Genomic DNA, 14,146 nt, shown 5'->3' on the forward strand with positions numbered 1-14,146 from the left:
CATATATATATATATATATATATATATATATATATATTTCCAGTCTATACGTGAAATTTTTTAGGTGAGGCATACCGTGCATGAGACTGTCTCAACTCTTTATTCATAAGATTTATCTGCCATCTCTTAGCAAATTAGAACAGTGAAAAAGAATTCCTCAGGACGGAAGTTTTGTTCGAATAACCTCATAGATGGATGACCTTACAGGGCTAAACGAGCTTCATCCGCCGGGTTTGGAGTTTCCCCTAAGATGGTTGCATGAAAGGTAGCGAGCCCATCCTGCCCATGGACACACCTTTTCTGACCCTTCAGTTGAGACTTGTCTGACAAGGAGGTGTCCGTGGAGAACATTAAAAGACATAAGCTATCGCCAGCATGCTGGCAACCTCATTAGGGCATGCAGGCTTCTCCCAGGCGACAAGGAGATGTCTGTGAAGAAGACTTCAACTATAGCAATCACATAAATTACCGGATGGTCTACATATACACTACTAACATCTCAACCATATACTATGGTCTACATATATTGACATCTCTTTATATTACTAACATCCCAACCATCAAGATAGAGCGACGAATTGGAAAATTGAAAATTGGGAAATAAGTGGACAGATGTTAAGTAACAAGTCTAAATTGTACAGTCTAATTCAGGACAAGTAGAAATACTTTTCCAATGTCGTTTACTCCATTAATTTACAATTACTTTCCCAACAATTTACACTAGTTTGTTATAAAAAGTTTACTACAGTTCACTCGTTACGTGCTGAATCACGTACGTATCTAAGCAATATAGCTAGCAAACATTCAAAGAACCTTTAAAACAACAGTTGTGATAGAAATGCGCGCGATATTAATGAGATATGCCAGATGATAATTGAACATATGCATGCTACCACGTAGGACCTCAAGACTCTCGAAAAGCTTTGCTTGAGAAGGGCGAGATCGCGATAACCTATACCCACTACTCCAAATATCCCGATGCATTTCCCCGAGACACGGCAGGGTTGGATGGTTGGGTGGAAGCTTTCCCAGATGGAAGCTTCGAAACCGAGAGGATTTGCGCCAATTTGAAAATGGAACATTTGAATGTTGAGTTAAATATCGCGTCCCACCAATTTGTTTGCTTCCTTTTGTTTTGTTTTATAAGGTTACGTAAATTTTCCCCGCTCTCGTTTCAGATCTCATTGAGCATTTCATGTGTTTTCAAGCACTTCACATTTCTACGTACCTTCCGCACACTTCAGGGCTTCTTCTGTACTAAATTTAACTGTTTCTTAATCATCAATGTAATGATTTCCAGTATGACCTTTAAGTAGGTGAATGGCTCAATGCAGAGGAAAAGGGATAGCAGGTGGATGGCGCATATATGTACACCTATTATTCATATAAGTACACCTGCTCTTTTATGAAAGAATTCCGAACATTGAAATGTTTCAAAATTACGAAAAAATTTTAAAAACAATTAGAACTCCAAAATTCAGTGACCCGAACTCCTTTTCAGTGCTCATCTGTTTTCAGGATATTTTCCCGAGATGACACTTCTACTGCCGGTACTTTTCAAACATAGGATTCAAGAACTCCGAAATGTGGAACAATCCATTTGGCGGATAGAATGTCTATCCTTATGGCGCCCTAATAAGGACCAGAGCTCGGTCATCTCATCTCTTTGTCATCTCATCTCTTTCGCCTGCAGTGGTGATGATAAAGAGACGAAGATCAAGTACCAGGACAGTAATGTTCCATACATGCTATTATCAGTTGTCTTACTACCCTGACGCTGTGACCTGAATTTAGTCATATCAATAATGCAATGATTGCTGACATAGGATTCAATTTTTTAACTAATGACCCCAAAATAAATGCTTAAGACGATTGTTGAAGGAAGGATGCTTTATTCAAAAATTTCTTTTTCTCACTAACAGAAACATCAAGACTTATTCCATAATTGTTACTTTTCTCTTGTCTATTAAAATACGGAAAAAAAATCGTTTTTCATTTTTTGGTTGAACTTTGTTCTGTAATGAAATATCTTAGAAATGGTCCGGGATCCAGTTGATTTAAATCTTCGGGCATTGGCTTACCCTTGGTCTCGGGTAAAGTAATGGCCAGTGCTGCTGCAGCAAATGATAAACCGGCTAGGATGAACTGTGGCACTTTACCGTCACCCAGATCCTGAGGAAGAGAAATTTTTCGATTTGCTTAGACTGCAATAAAATGATATCACATATTTCGCTTTACGCGGACACGCTTTTCTGACGAAACTGAAATCCCCCACAAAAGTTGGTAATTGCTGAGATATTTTGGAATCATTTTCAATAAGCAACTTTAACAGCAAGCTATAAATTTACGCTTCCTTTCTTGTTAGCCGTTGTTACGAAACTTGTGATATCTTTTTGACGTTTACTTCTTAATTTCAATAATAAAAGTTATTTTTCGCAACTTACTGAATATTTGAGTAATGGTGAAAGCATGATTCCAATGCTTTGAGGTATATTAATTATTGAATAACTGATTGTTCGAATAGTTGTTGGCATCATTTCATTTGCCAGTAGAGGGTGGGTTGAATATACTATTTCGTTAGTCATCCTTCCGAATAAGTTGCATGATATTCGAGCCCACTGAATTCCTAAAAGTTACAAAATTCCTTTCCTGATTAATGTTTAATTAGAGCTAGAGTTTAAAATCAAAGATCAAACTAAGTTTAAAGTGATGATGTTCTTGCTCATAAATCTGTAAATGAGTTTGTTGATGAATGTGTCAAAGATCTGAAAAAAAAAATCGTGGGATTGCCACACATTGTCTAGCAAAATTACTTTAATTTTCCAGTTAATTAAAATAATCACTTTGATTACATATAATCGAAATGAATTTACTAAATTTGAATCAAGCGGAACTGAATTCAAGTAGTCGGATTAAAATCAGTTCCAACAATCTTTTAACTATAAAAAATAAAACGTAATTTAGAAATATGCAACCGTCTAATGTACCTCGAATGAACGGTGTAACAAGTGCGGCGGTGGCTTGCAAGAAAAATGACACGCATGCAACAGAACGGCGACCGAAGAAATGCAACAATGGAATCACAATGATACCTCCCGGAATTTCCGATAAACCGGATAGGATATAACCCATGAAAGCATGCTTGGTTAGGTTGACACTATCAAATGAGACAACAAAATAGTAGAAGTTCATAGTCATTCTAAAAAAATGCACAGATAGTATGAAGTTTGAAAAAAAAACAATCGATTTCATTGCTTTAATTGAATCGCATGAGAAGGCATTTGATTCAAACTTCGAACAAATTTCAGTTTCTCCTTTAACTTAAATTTGGCCCACTGTTTTGTGTATCATTAGAACTAACTCTGAAATCCGCCATCTTGGAACTCAAGCAACAGGAAGGAACGAGTTTCAATCCCCGTTATTGTATTCTTTCTATCATTTCATCACTCTTCCACAGTTTAAGAATCTTTTTACCCAAAAGTAGCTAATGCTTACGTGATGTAACCGTTGACAAATAGAAAATACACTATTCGTTTGTATTTAAATAAATCACACACAGTTCTTTCTTTGCATTCCTCCACAGGTCTCTTTTGCATACTTTCCGACTGACATTTGTTCAAGTCAATTTCAATATTATTGAACCTGAAGATGGAAATTTACTAGTAAGAGAAAGTCATTACGTTCAAATATCACCTTTACAAGTAAGTTAACAGAGACTTTTCCACATAATTTTTGTAACTATGAATCATGGTTCATGCTATTGTAATCAAAAATTTTTCATCCTAAATTATGATGAAATAAAAACTGGTACGAAAAATATGCTGGAGAAAAGCAAAAATCCAAATTTTTTTTTTTTGATTTACGAAAGTTATAGAATTTACGATGTTTGTACCATGAAGACATTTTAATGTATTTCTGGATGCCATGTATCCGTCTGCGTGAGATCATCCAGTGTGGTGATTCGGGAAGCAACCTGAAACTAGTATTTTATTTTTTGTTTTTGATTGAATTCCTCAACAACAGGATTCTGCAGTTAATCAATTTTGATTTATTTTGAAAAAAACAAGCATTTTCATGTTTACAACTATAAGTTAATTGTTCTGGTAGAGAATCTTTTCAAGTATTTTTTACACTGCTCTGGTAGAGGATTTTTTCAAGTCTTTTTTACAATCCTGAAATTTCATCACCTTCCGAGAAAATATTTCAATAATTAAGAGGGATAGAAACGAAAAAAACTGGGTGACTTCACTGGGGTTCAAGCTCGTAGGTTTAATTTAGATGATATAATCACAATTCCTACCAAAAATATATAATAGTTAATAAACTGGGGATTGTTGATACAAAGTATAGTTTCCTCCAGTCTTTAATAAACACTTCCAGAACTCCGACGTACAGATATCCGAGCAGCCAAGATGTCACCCCAAATAAACTTATCCATTCACGAAATGATCCGGCCACTGTTTCACAACAAAGAATTGAGCCAATTGTCAAATAAGTCTGAAAGAAATTGCTTCCGTATCTAACTGATACCATTAGTTTTTGGACTGATCCAGATTTGGTTTGTAATCTTGTCAGAAGATTTCCCATAAAAAAAACGAGTGGTAACTCTGTTTAGGGAATTTTTGGCTGCATCGGTTTGGTAATGCAAACTGTGCTTGTGAAATTTTCTGGTTACGTTTAGTCTGGTGTTTCTTGCTGAGAAGGATTTTCTGCATTCTTAAACGAAGTTTAAATAAAATGGTGAGGAGACAGAAAGATTCCTGAATAAACACAGATATTTTGGGCTCTGTTCTGACCTGAAATCTACATGTAAAGTGATAATTTATTTGATTTTTTCCTATAACCATTCCCAAAATTCATCTTATGAAGGATGAATTACATCGGCTGCTGCTCCTACAAGAAATCTTAATAACACAAAGATTGCATAATTAGGTGAAAATGCTATGATAAGACTGAATATGACACTTGAATACATCGAGATTAAAAAAATAAGTCGACGACCATATCGATCCGATAGATGTGATGTTATTGGTACCACAAGAAGAGCACCTTCAAATATAAAACTTGCAAAAAAATTTTGAATTTCTGCGAAGAGTTGTTGAAAATATGCCGTAATTAAATTAGTGGCACATTGTTAAACCAGCACTTGAATAATTGATTGATGAAAGTAAATAACAAAAACGAATTTGTTTGTCTAATAATTTCATTTTTAAAAAAAGGTATGTTACACTTGGAAAATTACCAGCAGAAAAAACTGAAAATCCGGCTTCTTGTATAAATGGATTGACACATAATAATTCATACTGCAAAATCGAGCTCTGATATCCGTTTGTTTATTTCTTCTCTCTTTGGAATTTTTTTAAAATTTAAATTCAAACAAGTAACCCTTGTATCACTATTCTTTTATATATTATTCGATCTAACTGATGATAGGTTGTTTCAAGTGAATGAGAAGTAATATGGTAGACAGTTATGAGGAACAGTTTTTGGAAATATTAGCAGATTAATAAATATTTGAGTTTAAAACCTCGAAAAGTATACTGTACGACTGATCTGTTGAATTACTGACAATGGATGTCCCGCTATTAACTGAAGCGCAGTTTAATACGCTTCCTGTACTCAAATCTTTAATCATACAGGGATCTACTGAGTTGATCATCTCGATTCGTGTCTGAAATGAATTTTCCAATGACGATTGCCGGGACTGACTTACTTAGTTCAGATCAATCTAACTTTTTAAAATATCTTCAACATTTACTCGAGATTAGATGATTTATGTTGCATATCCTGCTTGAGATGAATTGTCAGAACCTTGCAGCAGTTGGTGACACTTTCTGGCATCATGATGTAATTGATGTCATAAGGTATGATGGATTTTTTCTTGTTAATGCTGATCCATGACAGAAATAACAAACCGGATCATCAATCTTGCATGCAAAATCTGGCGGTTTTCGATTCACAAAAATCATAATAAATATTGACACAGCATAAAAAAATTGGTTAATTGGCATAGTACGTAGGAAATCATTTGATAACGTCCATAGGTACCAAATTCATTGAGCAATTTATTTGCATCCAACGATTTATACACTTCACTGAAATGTCACTGGAACAGATTCCGCTCAACGCAGTCCGAAGGTGAGTTGGGAAAAAGGGATTGTTTTGTTATCAAGGTAGAAGGAGAGAAAAAAGGAGCAGTCAATTAGAAATGGAAAAATGAGAAGCAATCATTTGATGTTTGTCAAGCTCCCATATGTTATATGGGTCCCATATGTTCGATTTCTGAGAGATGAATCGTTTTCAAGTCAGAAAGTAACCGGGCTTTATACTCATTTCCGGGAACTCCCAGTTCCACCTCCGCTTTATCGGACCATTCATCGGCTTCTTTTGGTATTGACGTTGCCAATAACTTATATCTATCTGTAATTGTTGGGTAGCGAGAAAGTAAAAATAGTTTTGTTATAAGTTATTTTTCGTCATTTTTTCGATGAGTCTCAGAGAGGTATGCATTTTATAAAGACCTCCAAAAACAGTCATTGGAAAAAAACTGAAAGGATATATAATTAGCACACCTTTAATCATCGTTAGTACAAAAGAAATAGGACTCTTATGACCTGTCGCAAATATGAAATAACTGGTAGATTTTCCTTTCAGACATTTTTATATACATGTCTATTTTCTATTTCCATTAATCTTCATATTTCCATCAATAAATTTGGGTTGAAATATTAATTAAAATTTGTAAAATGCACATTGTGGACATTGCATGAAGTTATTATTTAAACTTTGAGCGGTTGGTTTTCCTTTTTATAGCTTCTTAATTATCCAAACGATGAAACAAATTTTTTGATTATTCACATTATCTGTTCACGCTTCCAATGATTCAAAGAGCACTGCTGTTATCAGTGTTATTGAAAAGTATTTTTCCCTAACCATTAGAACTGTGAAAATGACAATTTGCACAGCTACCAAAGATTTGAAATTTATGAAACAAAATAAACTTAAAAAATTGAAATGAAATAAAAGAATCGGATAAGTTGGGAGTGAAAAGTTGCTGCATGGTTCTCGGCCTCACAATTATTTCTCAGAAATCGACGTTTGTGAATTATTCTGTTTTGTAATAAAAATCAATAAATTTTTACTCTTAGGGAGTTTTGTCGATGGTTATGAGCAAAAGAACAGTTAGTCGGCTGTTCCTTATTAATATATTTGCAAAAAAACGATTCAATTCTTACCATTTCGTAAATCATTTCTATTTGTCATGATACAGGACACTAACTGTCATGGGTTGCAATCGGTCCAGAATTTATCATGATAATGAAGTGGGTGTCGATCACAAAGATCTTGCGTTGACAACATTTGAAATGCAGAAAGCTGACATTATTCATGATTTGGATACGGATAACGACCAGAAAGGAAGAGTAGCGGTGGATTGCATTTTCAGGCCAACCAGGTGCTTGTAGTAATGAGCTGGATTTTATTTTCTTTGCTGGTTAGGCAAATAAAGAAGGATAAAATAAGTAATTTTTCCGTATACTTCATTCCAAATTTTAAATTTCAAACTCACAAAAAAATAAGATATTTCGGTCACTTTGAAATTTCAAAAAATTAAATTTCTAATTTTGAATTTCGAAAAAGGAAAATTTATTAACTCAAATGATGACAAAATTTTGCTTACAGAGAAATTTATGGACAGCGAGCCTTAGATATGGCTGAACAACTTATTGTGTGGTCAAAATACGGTTAATCATCTGCTTGTGCCTTACTTCCATCTCTTTCCTCCTTTTAGACAGTAAAATTGAAATCGTTACTAAAGTTTTCTGGACTGAATATCGCACATGTTAGCAATCAGTAAGCCAAACATCAATTGTTTTCCTTCATTTTGCGTATATGCAATTAAATTCCACAAAAAAAATATGGGTAATTTCAGGATTTAAAGGAGAAATTAATCTAACAAGTTTAGGAATAAAGTTTCGAGAGCGACCATTCCCACATGACTTTCCGGCATTCGCACATGAGAAACCAGCAGTTGAATTAGCTAACCTGAGTCGGCTTCGTTTCTCAGTCGAACAATTACAGAAACCTACAAAAAATCATGACATCGAAAAAATGCGAGGGATGGGCAAAAATGAAAGTATTGAAGACGTTGCAATGAAGAAATAACAGAAAAATTTTTTGGAAATTCGAATTAAAATTTCCCACTGTCAACTTCCACTGCATTTCATTATGAATGCATTTGAAAACTGTGCAGCTTAGGATTGCTTGACTACAAATGTGTTGCAAAGCTGAGGTTTTCCGAAATTGAAAAGCAACATTGAAACACCAGAATTATACCATTTACCCTTAAAATGTTTCAGAAGTTCTCATTTACAAAGAACTGATTTCTATACAAATGAATTAATACGTAAGACTAAGGTATGCTGTTGATATGAATTAGATAAAAGTGTTTTAGGTTCATCCCATGGTTGATGCAAGTTTTTGAACAAGCTGTCTATAACTTTTCCGTACGAACTTTGTCTAACAGTGTGTCGCAGCACGTTACTTTGATTTGCCTAAATACCTTCAGATGACATCATGCAGGTCATTATTGGAAGTTGCGAAACACATTAATAGTGTAGGCCATGCAGTTGTAGGCCAAATGAAGTGGCTGAAAGTCTGAAATTATTGAAATAACTAGGAAGAAATTCAGTAATCTAATGTGAATAAAGTATGCATAAGCGCAAAGAGGTCATATGATCAATAGAATGGTAGGGTATATGTATTAATTTTACAAACTACTGATGAAGAGGAATGCGAGAAAATACTTGGTATCTAACAGTCCGGTTACTCAATCACATGAACTCCTGGGTAACTGGAAAACCATAAACTACCAGAGAATTTCCTTTTTTGAAATGACTCGCAAAAGATGAATACTATACTCCCGGATTTCCTGAAGCCAAACCAGAAAAATACCAGACCATTTCGCAACAGCAATACTTCTGATTTGAAGTCTTCTCCTCAAACATTAGGAATTTTAACATCTAAAACTTTCGCAATAAAGCCTAAAAAGTGATAGGTGTTCTGTCTTTCTTCATCTTCCACTTTATTGTGTAGCTTTCAAGTATTCGTGTTGGGATACAAGAAAAGAAAAGAATAGTACAGTTACGAAAAAGATCGAGGATAGAGTAGACCTGAAACAGTATGGGTCAAAGGTTGAAAGTGAGGAAGTAGTGCGGTTAGTGAAGAAACGGGAAAGCTACAGAGTTGTTAACAGCGGCTGAATTAGTTAGCAGCAGCAATCATTCAGAAAAGTGACCAGAAGTTCTACTACACCGAGAAAGACAATAGAGATGATGAAAATAGTGAGGAACAGTGGTATAGAATGAGAAATTAGCAAAATATACAATGGCAGAGATGGAGGACAGTTTGCTAGTAGGGACATAGAAAATTATTTTTTGGAAAGTCTGGGATGGACAACTGGTGGTGGAGACGAAGTGTGACGGGATCTCTCAGTCGCTCCTGGAAAGGACACGGGTGGTTTCATCTCGCATTTTATGCCGTATTTCATTTTTTATTTTTGAAAGTTTTGGGTTGGGCCAAATCCGGAAAAAGTGTTAGTTTGCTCTCCAAAACTTCTTGCTCTTCTTTTTCATCTCTCATACGTCATCTCCCACTTAACTCGTCATTTCTCGTATAATAGTGTGTGTTTTCACACCCGATAAAGTTTATGCCATTTTATGAATGATAATTTCAAGCTCACTTGTGGACGAATGTGCGTAACGTTCATTTATTTAAATGATAAAGCGATTGATGATCCGAAAAGTTATCAGTTGATCGTATTAAACAACCGTGATGAGCTGTTCGATCGACCCACACTACCACCTGCCTGGAAAGATGGTATTCTGTGTGGTAATGGTGTTTTATTGTTCTCTGTTAAGGATTTTTAGATAGTAAAGACTTTTCCCTTGTACGGAACTTCTGGACAGAAGTTAGCTTTTTCTTATACTACCCGATCCATAACATATATTTAATTTGAATTTGACGTCGAACAGAAAAAAAAAATTCTTACTTCCAATCTGTTGAGGAAAGTTTTAAGCCTCCGAAATTAGTTTGATCGTCATGGTTTTATCATTTGTTTGATTCATTTCTTATCTGTTGTAGGTCGAGATCAAGCAGATCCTTATGGTGGCACTTGGTTAGGAATGACTAGGAATGGTCGTCTGGGGAATATCCTTGCAGTGCTTGAGAATCCAACCGACGAAGTACCCTGTGCGATAACGCGTGGTCTGAATTTCACATATATAGAAAACAGGAGGCTTGGAAGTTGATTTGAAATTTAATTCGAAATTAAGATTTGAGAATGTTCAAAAAGCGATCTGGAATTTTGTCCCAAAATCAGATTTTCAAATTTGTAAAATTCTTTTGATCATGAAGTCGTGTCAGGCAAAATAGTGTACGAATATCTGAAATCCGAAATGCCACCAGAGAACTATGTGGTTGAGCAACTATCCAAAGAAGCACAACAGTACAACGGTTTCAACGTAATTCTACTTCATCGGTACGTAAAAATAAAATGCTACCATTATACTTATGACTCAGTTTGGCGATAATTTGTTGCTATAGATTTTCCTTTTGATAAAATTAGTTGACCATCTGACAAAGGGTACTTAAATATCGCTTTTCGCTCTTTCTACACTAATGTATAGTAATGGTAACCCCTCAAACTCCTAAAAATTCGTCATTTCTTTCAGTGCTAAAATTAGTTGTCAGCTTATTTAATTGGATGGAAAACGCCTGTGTTAAAATCTTGATTGATTTTCAAGAAAATATCTTTGCTGCCGAGAGTGCAAATCTATTTCGAAACAAGATGAAAATGGCAAAAGGGGAAAGTGGAGTGAAATCAAAGGATTTATGAGAATCTTTGAATTAATTTTTTCATCACCTCAACTTGCTTCATATTTGGAGGAAAGTTCAGTCTCTTAAACTGTATTCACTCCACCGCCTCTCTAATTTTTTTCATATCTACAGCGATAGACACTTAGTAGAGTCATGGCAGCTAAAGTGTGTCTTTTATAGGCTTTTTAATGAAGAAATTGAACGAAAAACATATTTTGGAGTTCAGTTTTCTAACCGACATGACAGCCCGACTGCAGCATTTGGCCCTGGTCGGTGTTTATTATCGAAATTTTTGACGTAGTCATTGAAGACATGATGATGGTATATATACATGTAAGTGCGTAATGTATAGAAGTATGCGTGAGCTTTTGCATTTGTGTGGATATGTTTCTTCATATCCTTGCTGGGTATGGAAAGTTAATTTTTTTTCTTTCTCACAGACTTACACATATGGACTACTGTTAAAATTAGTGTTTGATTTGTCTGCAGCTGTAACAGATAACTGAATGCGAATGATCTACAAGTTGACAGTGTTTTGGCCTCAGGATTTCCAAATTAATCAGTTGAATTAAAATGATTTGACATCAACTTACTTTTAAATTAAAGTGGTTGTGAGATATAGATTGAGTAGAGTATTATTCTTTCAGACCTGAAGTGTCTCCAGCTTCTTTCTCTTTGTTCGACCAAGAAAATCAATATTTCATCACGCTATTGTTATGAAGATTTCATTTTCGTAGACTGGATCAGTTGAATGGATTAAATCATTATTTTCTTATCAAATTTATCTGTTATCAATATTTTCATTTTAGGCGTTTATGGGTTTGGAAATAATGCATTAGGAAAGCCGTTTAAAAAAATAACTTACGGTTTACGATTGTTCGAAGAGAAGTTGAAAGTGCTAGATGATAAGAATGTTAACGAACAAGAACTTATGAAGCAGTTCTTGGATATCCTCGTTGATCAGACAAGGTAACGTTGTGAATTTTCCGTTGTTTTACACCACTACACTAGAATTAGTTTTCCACAGAATTGCTTTGCTAGGACATTTAGGGTATATGTCTTTTTAGAATCTCTTTCTGTGACTTTACTGATTTTCCCTGTAGACTGTCATGTACTGACAAAAAGCTGGGGAAAATGTGATTTGATGGATTAGCATCACTGATGTAGAAGGAATTAGAATGATTACCAAGATAGATTTAGTTTGTAGTTTCATAAAGTTTGCTCCTCAGTTCTAAATCCTAGCAAACTCATGGAATCTTTCTTTTTTGCTTTAAAAAGTGTACGAAATGCTATCAGAGTTTATTTTAAAATACCCACCATAATTACAGTTCATGGTTTAATCCAATATATGTTATTAGCAAAAATCTCTTGCCAGAAATATTACTGCTTCAACAGTAATTACACTGAAAGAGTAGCAATAATCATAGTTTACTATCCAGTCATCATCCCGATGAGCAGCTCATTTCACAAAAGGAACAAGATAAAGACAGCTGCAAACTTATGTCGCAACTATTTTATGAACTCCCGAAACCCCTACGATATGGAACAAGGTTCATTTTATTTCTTTGTTTTTATTTCCAGCTTATAAAGTTGATTCTGGCATTCGTATCTTCAGCATGTGAATAGTTAACAATTCATGATTTTTTTCAACATTTTCAATGATTTTTGAGCATTTGAGAAATCAGCATTTTCAAGATCTCATACCATTGTGCTGGTGAATGGTGTTGGTCGCTGTACATATTTTGAACGAAGCCGAAAGCAATTAACTCCGATATCTGATGTTACTTGGGACGATACAATACATTATTTTGATCTTGACGACGTGTGAAATCAAAGTATGGTCGTTTTGTGGTTTTCAAAATCATACGAATTACGATAGCTGTATTATGATAGGCAGTGGAGAGTGGCATCTGTGCTGAAATTCCATATTTTTTGATTCGTAAAAATGGTGAAATATTATCAAATATCTTAATTAAAGAAATTCATATTTTTGGTCCTTTTGTTAAAAATTTTTTCAAAGAGTTAATAATAAATGTTCCATTCTTCAGATTTCTTGTATCTGATTATGACACTTGCGTCACTTAATTTGGTTGTTTCATGAGCCGAACCAGTCAGTTTCGCGTCTCGAAAAGTGGTACCACTTTTTGCTGAACCGAAAAGGGAGCGGGATAGGAGGTATGGTTTAAATATGAAGCATACTTCTGAAATTTGTGCTGTCGTTTTACTGTAAGAAACTTGCCTTTTTCTCTTAGGTTTTTGAGGGAATAATGGTACTATATTCCTCAAATGTAATTCCATTTATTGAGATTTATTGCAGAGATACTGTAAGTTGGATTCACTTCGTCAGGTATTCATTTCTTCTGCATCTTGTAACTTTATTTTTCTTTCCCATTCCTTTTATATAGGCAATCATTGAATGTGATTCGAGTAGTTCTTTAAAAGTTCTCTGTTTCATTTTTGAATTCATGGAAGTATGCATGCTTTTGTATATAAACGTCCCTGTTTTTTCGCCGTTAAATCTGTTCCATTCGAAAAATAAATTTAAATTTAATGTTCGGTGGAATTATTGAGGGATGGGTATTACTTGGTGGAGTGATTAGTTAACAATCTCAAATATTTTGAGAAATCCGGAAAAACGCAACACAGTTGACTATATCGGTAGAGTGGTACCAAAGGCATACAGCTGACAGAAGCTTCTCCGCAAATATTATTTGGTGGACAGTGCAATAAAGGGAATTGTTGCCACATACTTGACAAAGATTATTACGATTTTTGCAAGATAAGGGGGAGAAGGTGGCATACATGCGGATCCTATGTTACCCGCATTACTGTGGCATCTCTCGTCAGGAACTTTTTGCTCAATCCCGATTAAAAGTTACGGAATGTAGGTGAAGAAGGAGGGGTTTATTGATCGTTCTTCATCCTTTTAATACGAAAATTGAATGGAATAGCAAACGAAATATCGCTAACTCTTTTGCGCTGTATCATTTTTCTTTATTTTCCATCTGATAACCTTGGAAGAAATCCGGTTTTTGTTGGAGTGCACGTCATAATGCCATTTTTACTATCTTTATTCCATCATTTGCGGAATTGATTGAATTATATTCCACTATTTCTCCCGAAGTTTGTTATGTGTTAAATCAATGACTGATAATAGTTTATCTTTGTGATTTGCTTTTGTACTTCACGTTGCAGATAGCGAAATTTTAATTTTTATTGTTATTTGTGAACGAATGCCTGTACTGATTTGCAGGTCTTAGTTTTATTTTAT

General features: G+C 34.7%; 3 protein-coding genes across 3 annotated transcripts; 2 read left to right on the forward strand and 1 right to left on the reverse strand.

Annotated features, from left to right (window-relative positions):
* Positions 1-1,992: 1,992 nt before the first annotated feature.
* On the reverse strand, positions 1,993-6,011 carry LOAG_01178 (major facilitator superfamily transporter; the record flags this gene model as incomplete). The annotated part of the gene is made up of 10 exons (XM_003136718.1): positions 1,993-2,172; positions 2,445-2,626; positions 2,988-3,199; positions 3,496-3,642; positions 3,893-3,973; positions 4,301-4,497; positions 4,880-5,049; positions 5,243-5,303; positions 5,528-5,671; positions 5,916-6,011. The coding sequence occupies 10 exons, from the start codon at positions 6,009-6,011 to the stop codon at positions 1,993-1,995; spliced, it is 1,470 nt and encodes a 489-aa protein (XP_003136766.1).
* Positions 6,012-7,283: 1,272 nt separating this feature from the next.
* LOAG_01179 (hypothetical protein) lies at positions 7,284-8,163 on the forward strand (the record flags this gene model as incomplete). The annotated part of the gene is made up of 3 exons (XM_003136719.1): positions 7,284-7,453; positions 7,681-7,742; positions 7,931-8,163. The coding sequence occupies 3 exons, from the start codon at positions 7,284-7,286 to the stop codon at positions 8,161-8,163; spliced, it is 465 nt and encodes a 154-aa protein (XP_003136767.1).
* Positions 8,164-9,749: 1,586 nt separating this feature from the next.
* Positions 9,750-12,827, forward strand: LOAG_01180 (hypothetical protein; the record flags this gene model as incomplete). Its single annotated transcript, XM_003136720.2, has 7 exons — positions 9,750-9,888; positions 10,141-10,263; positions 10,423-10,537; positions 11,056-11,144; positions 11,685-11,844; positions 12,315-12,425; positions 12,571-12,827. 7 exons carry the CDS (start codon positions 9,750-9,752, stop codon positions 12,701-12,703), a joined length of 870 nt encoding a protein of 289 aa, XP_003136768.1. The 3' UTR covers positions 12,704-12,827.
* Between the last annotated feature and the right edge of the window lie 1,319 nt (positions 12,828-14,146).

This window comes from Loa loa, assembly GCF_000183805.2.
Source record: "Loa loa unplaced genomic scaffold supercont3.88, whole genome shotgun sequence".
Classification (NCBI taxonomy): domain Eukaryota; kingdom Metazoa; phylum Nematoda; class Chromadorea; order Rhabditida; family Onchocercidae; genus Loa; species Loa loa.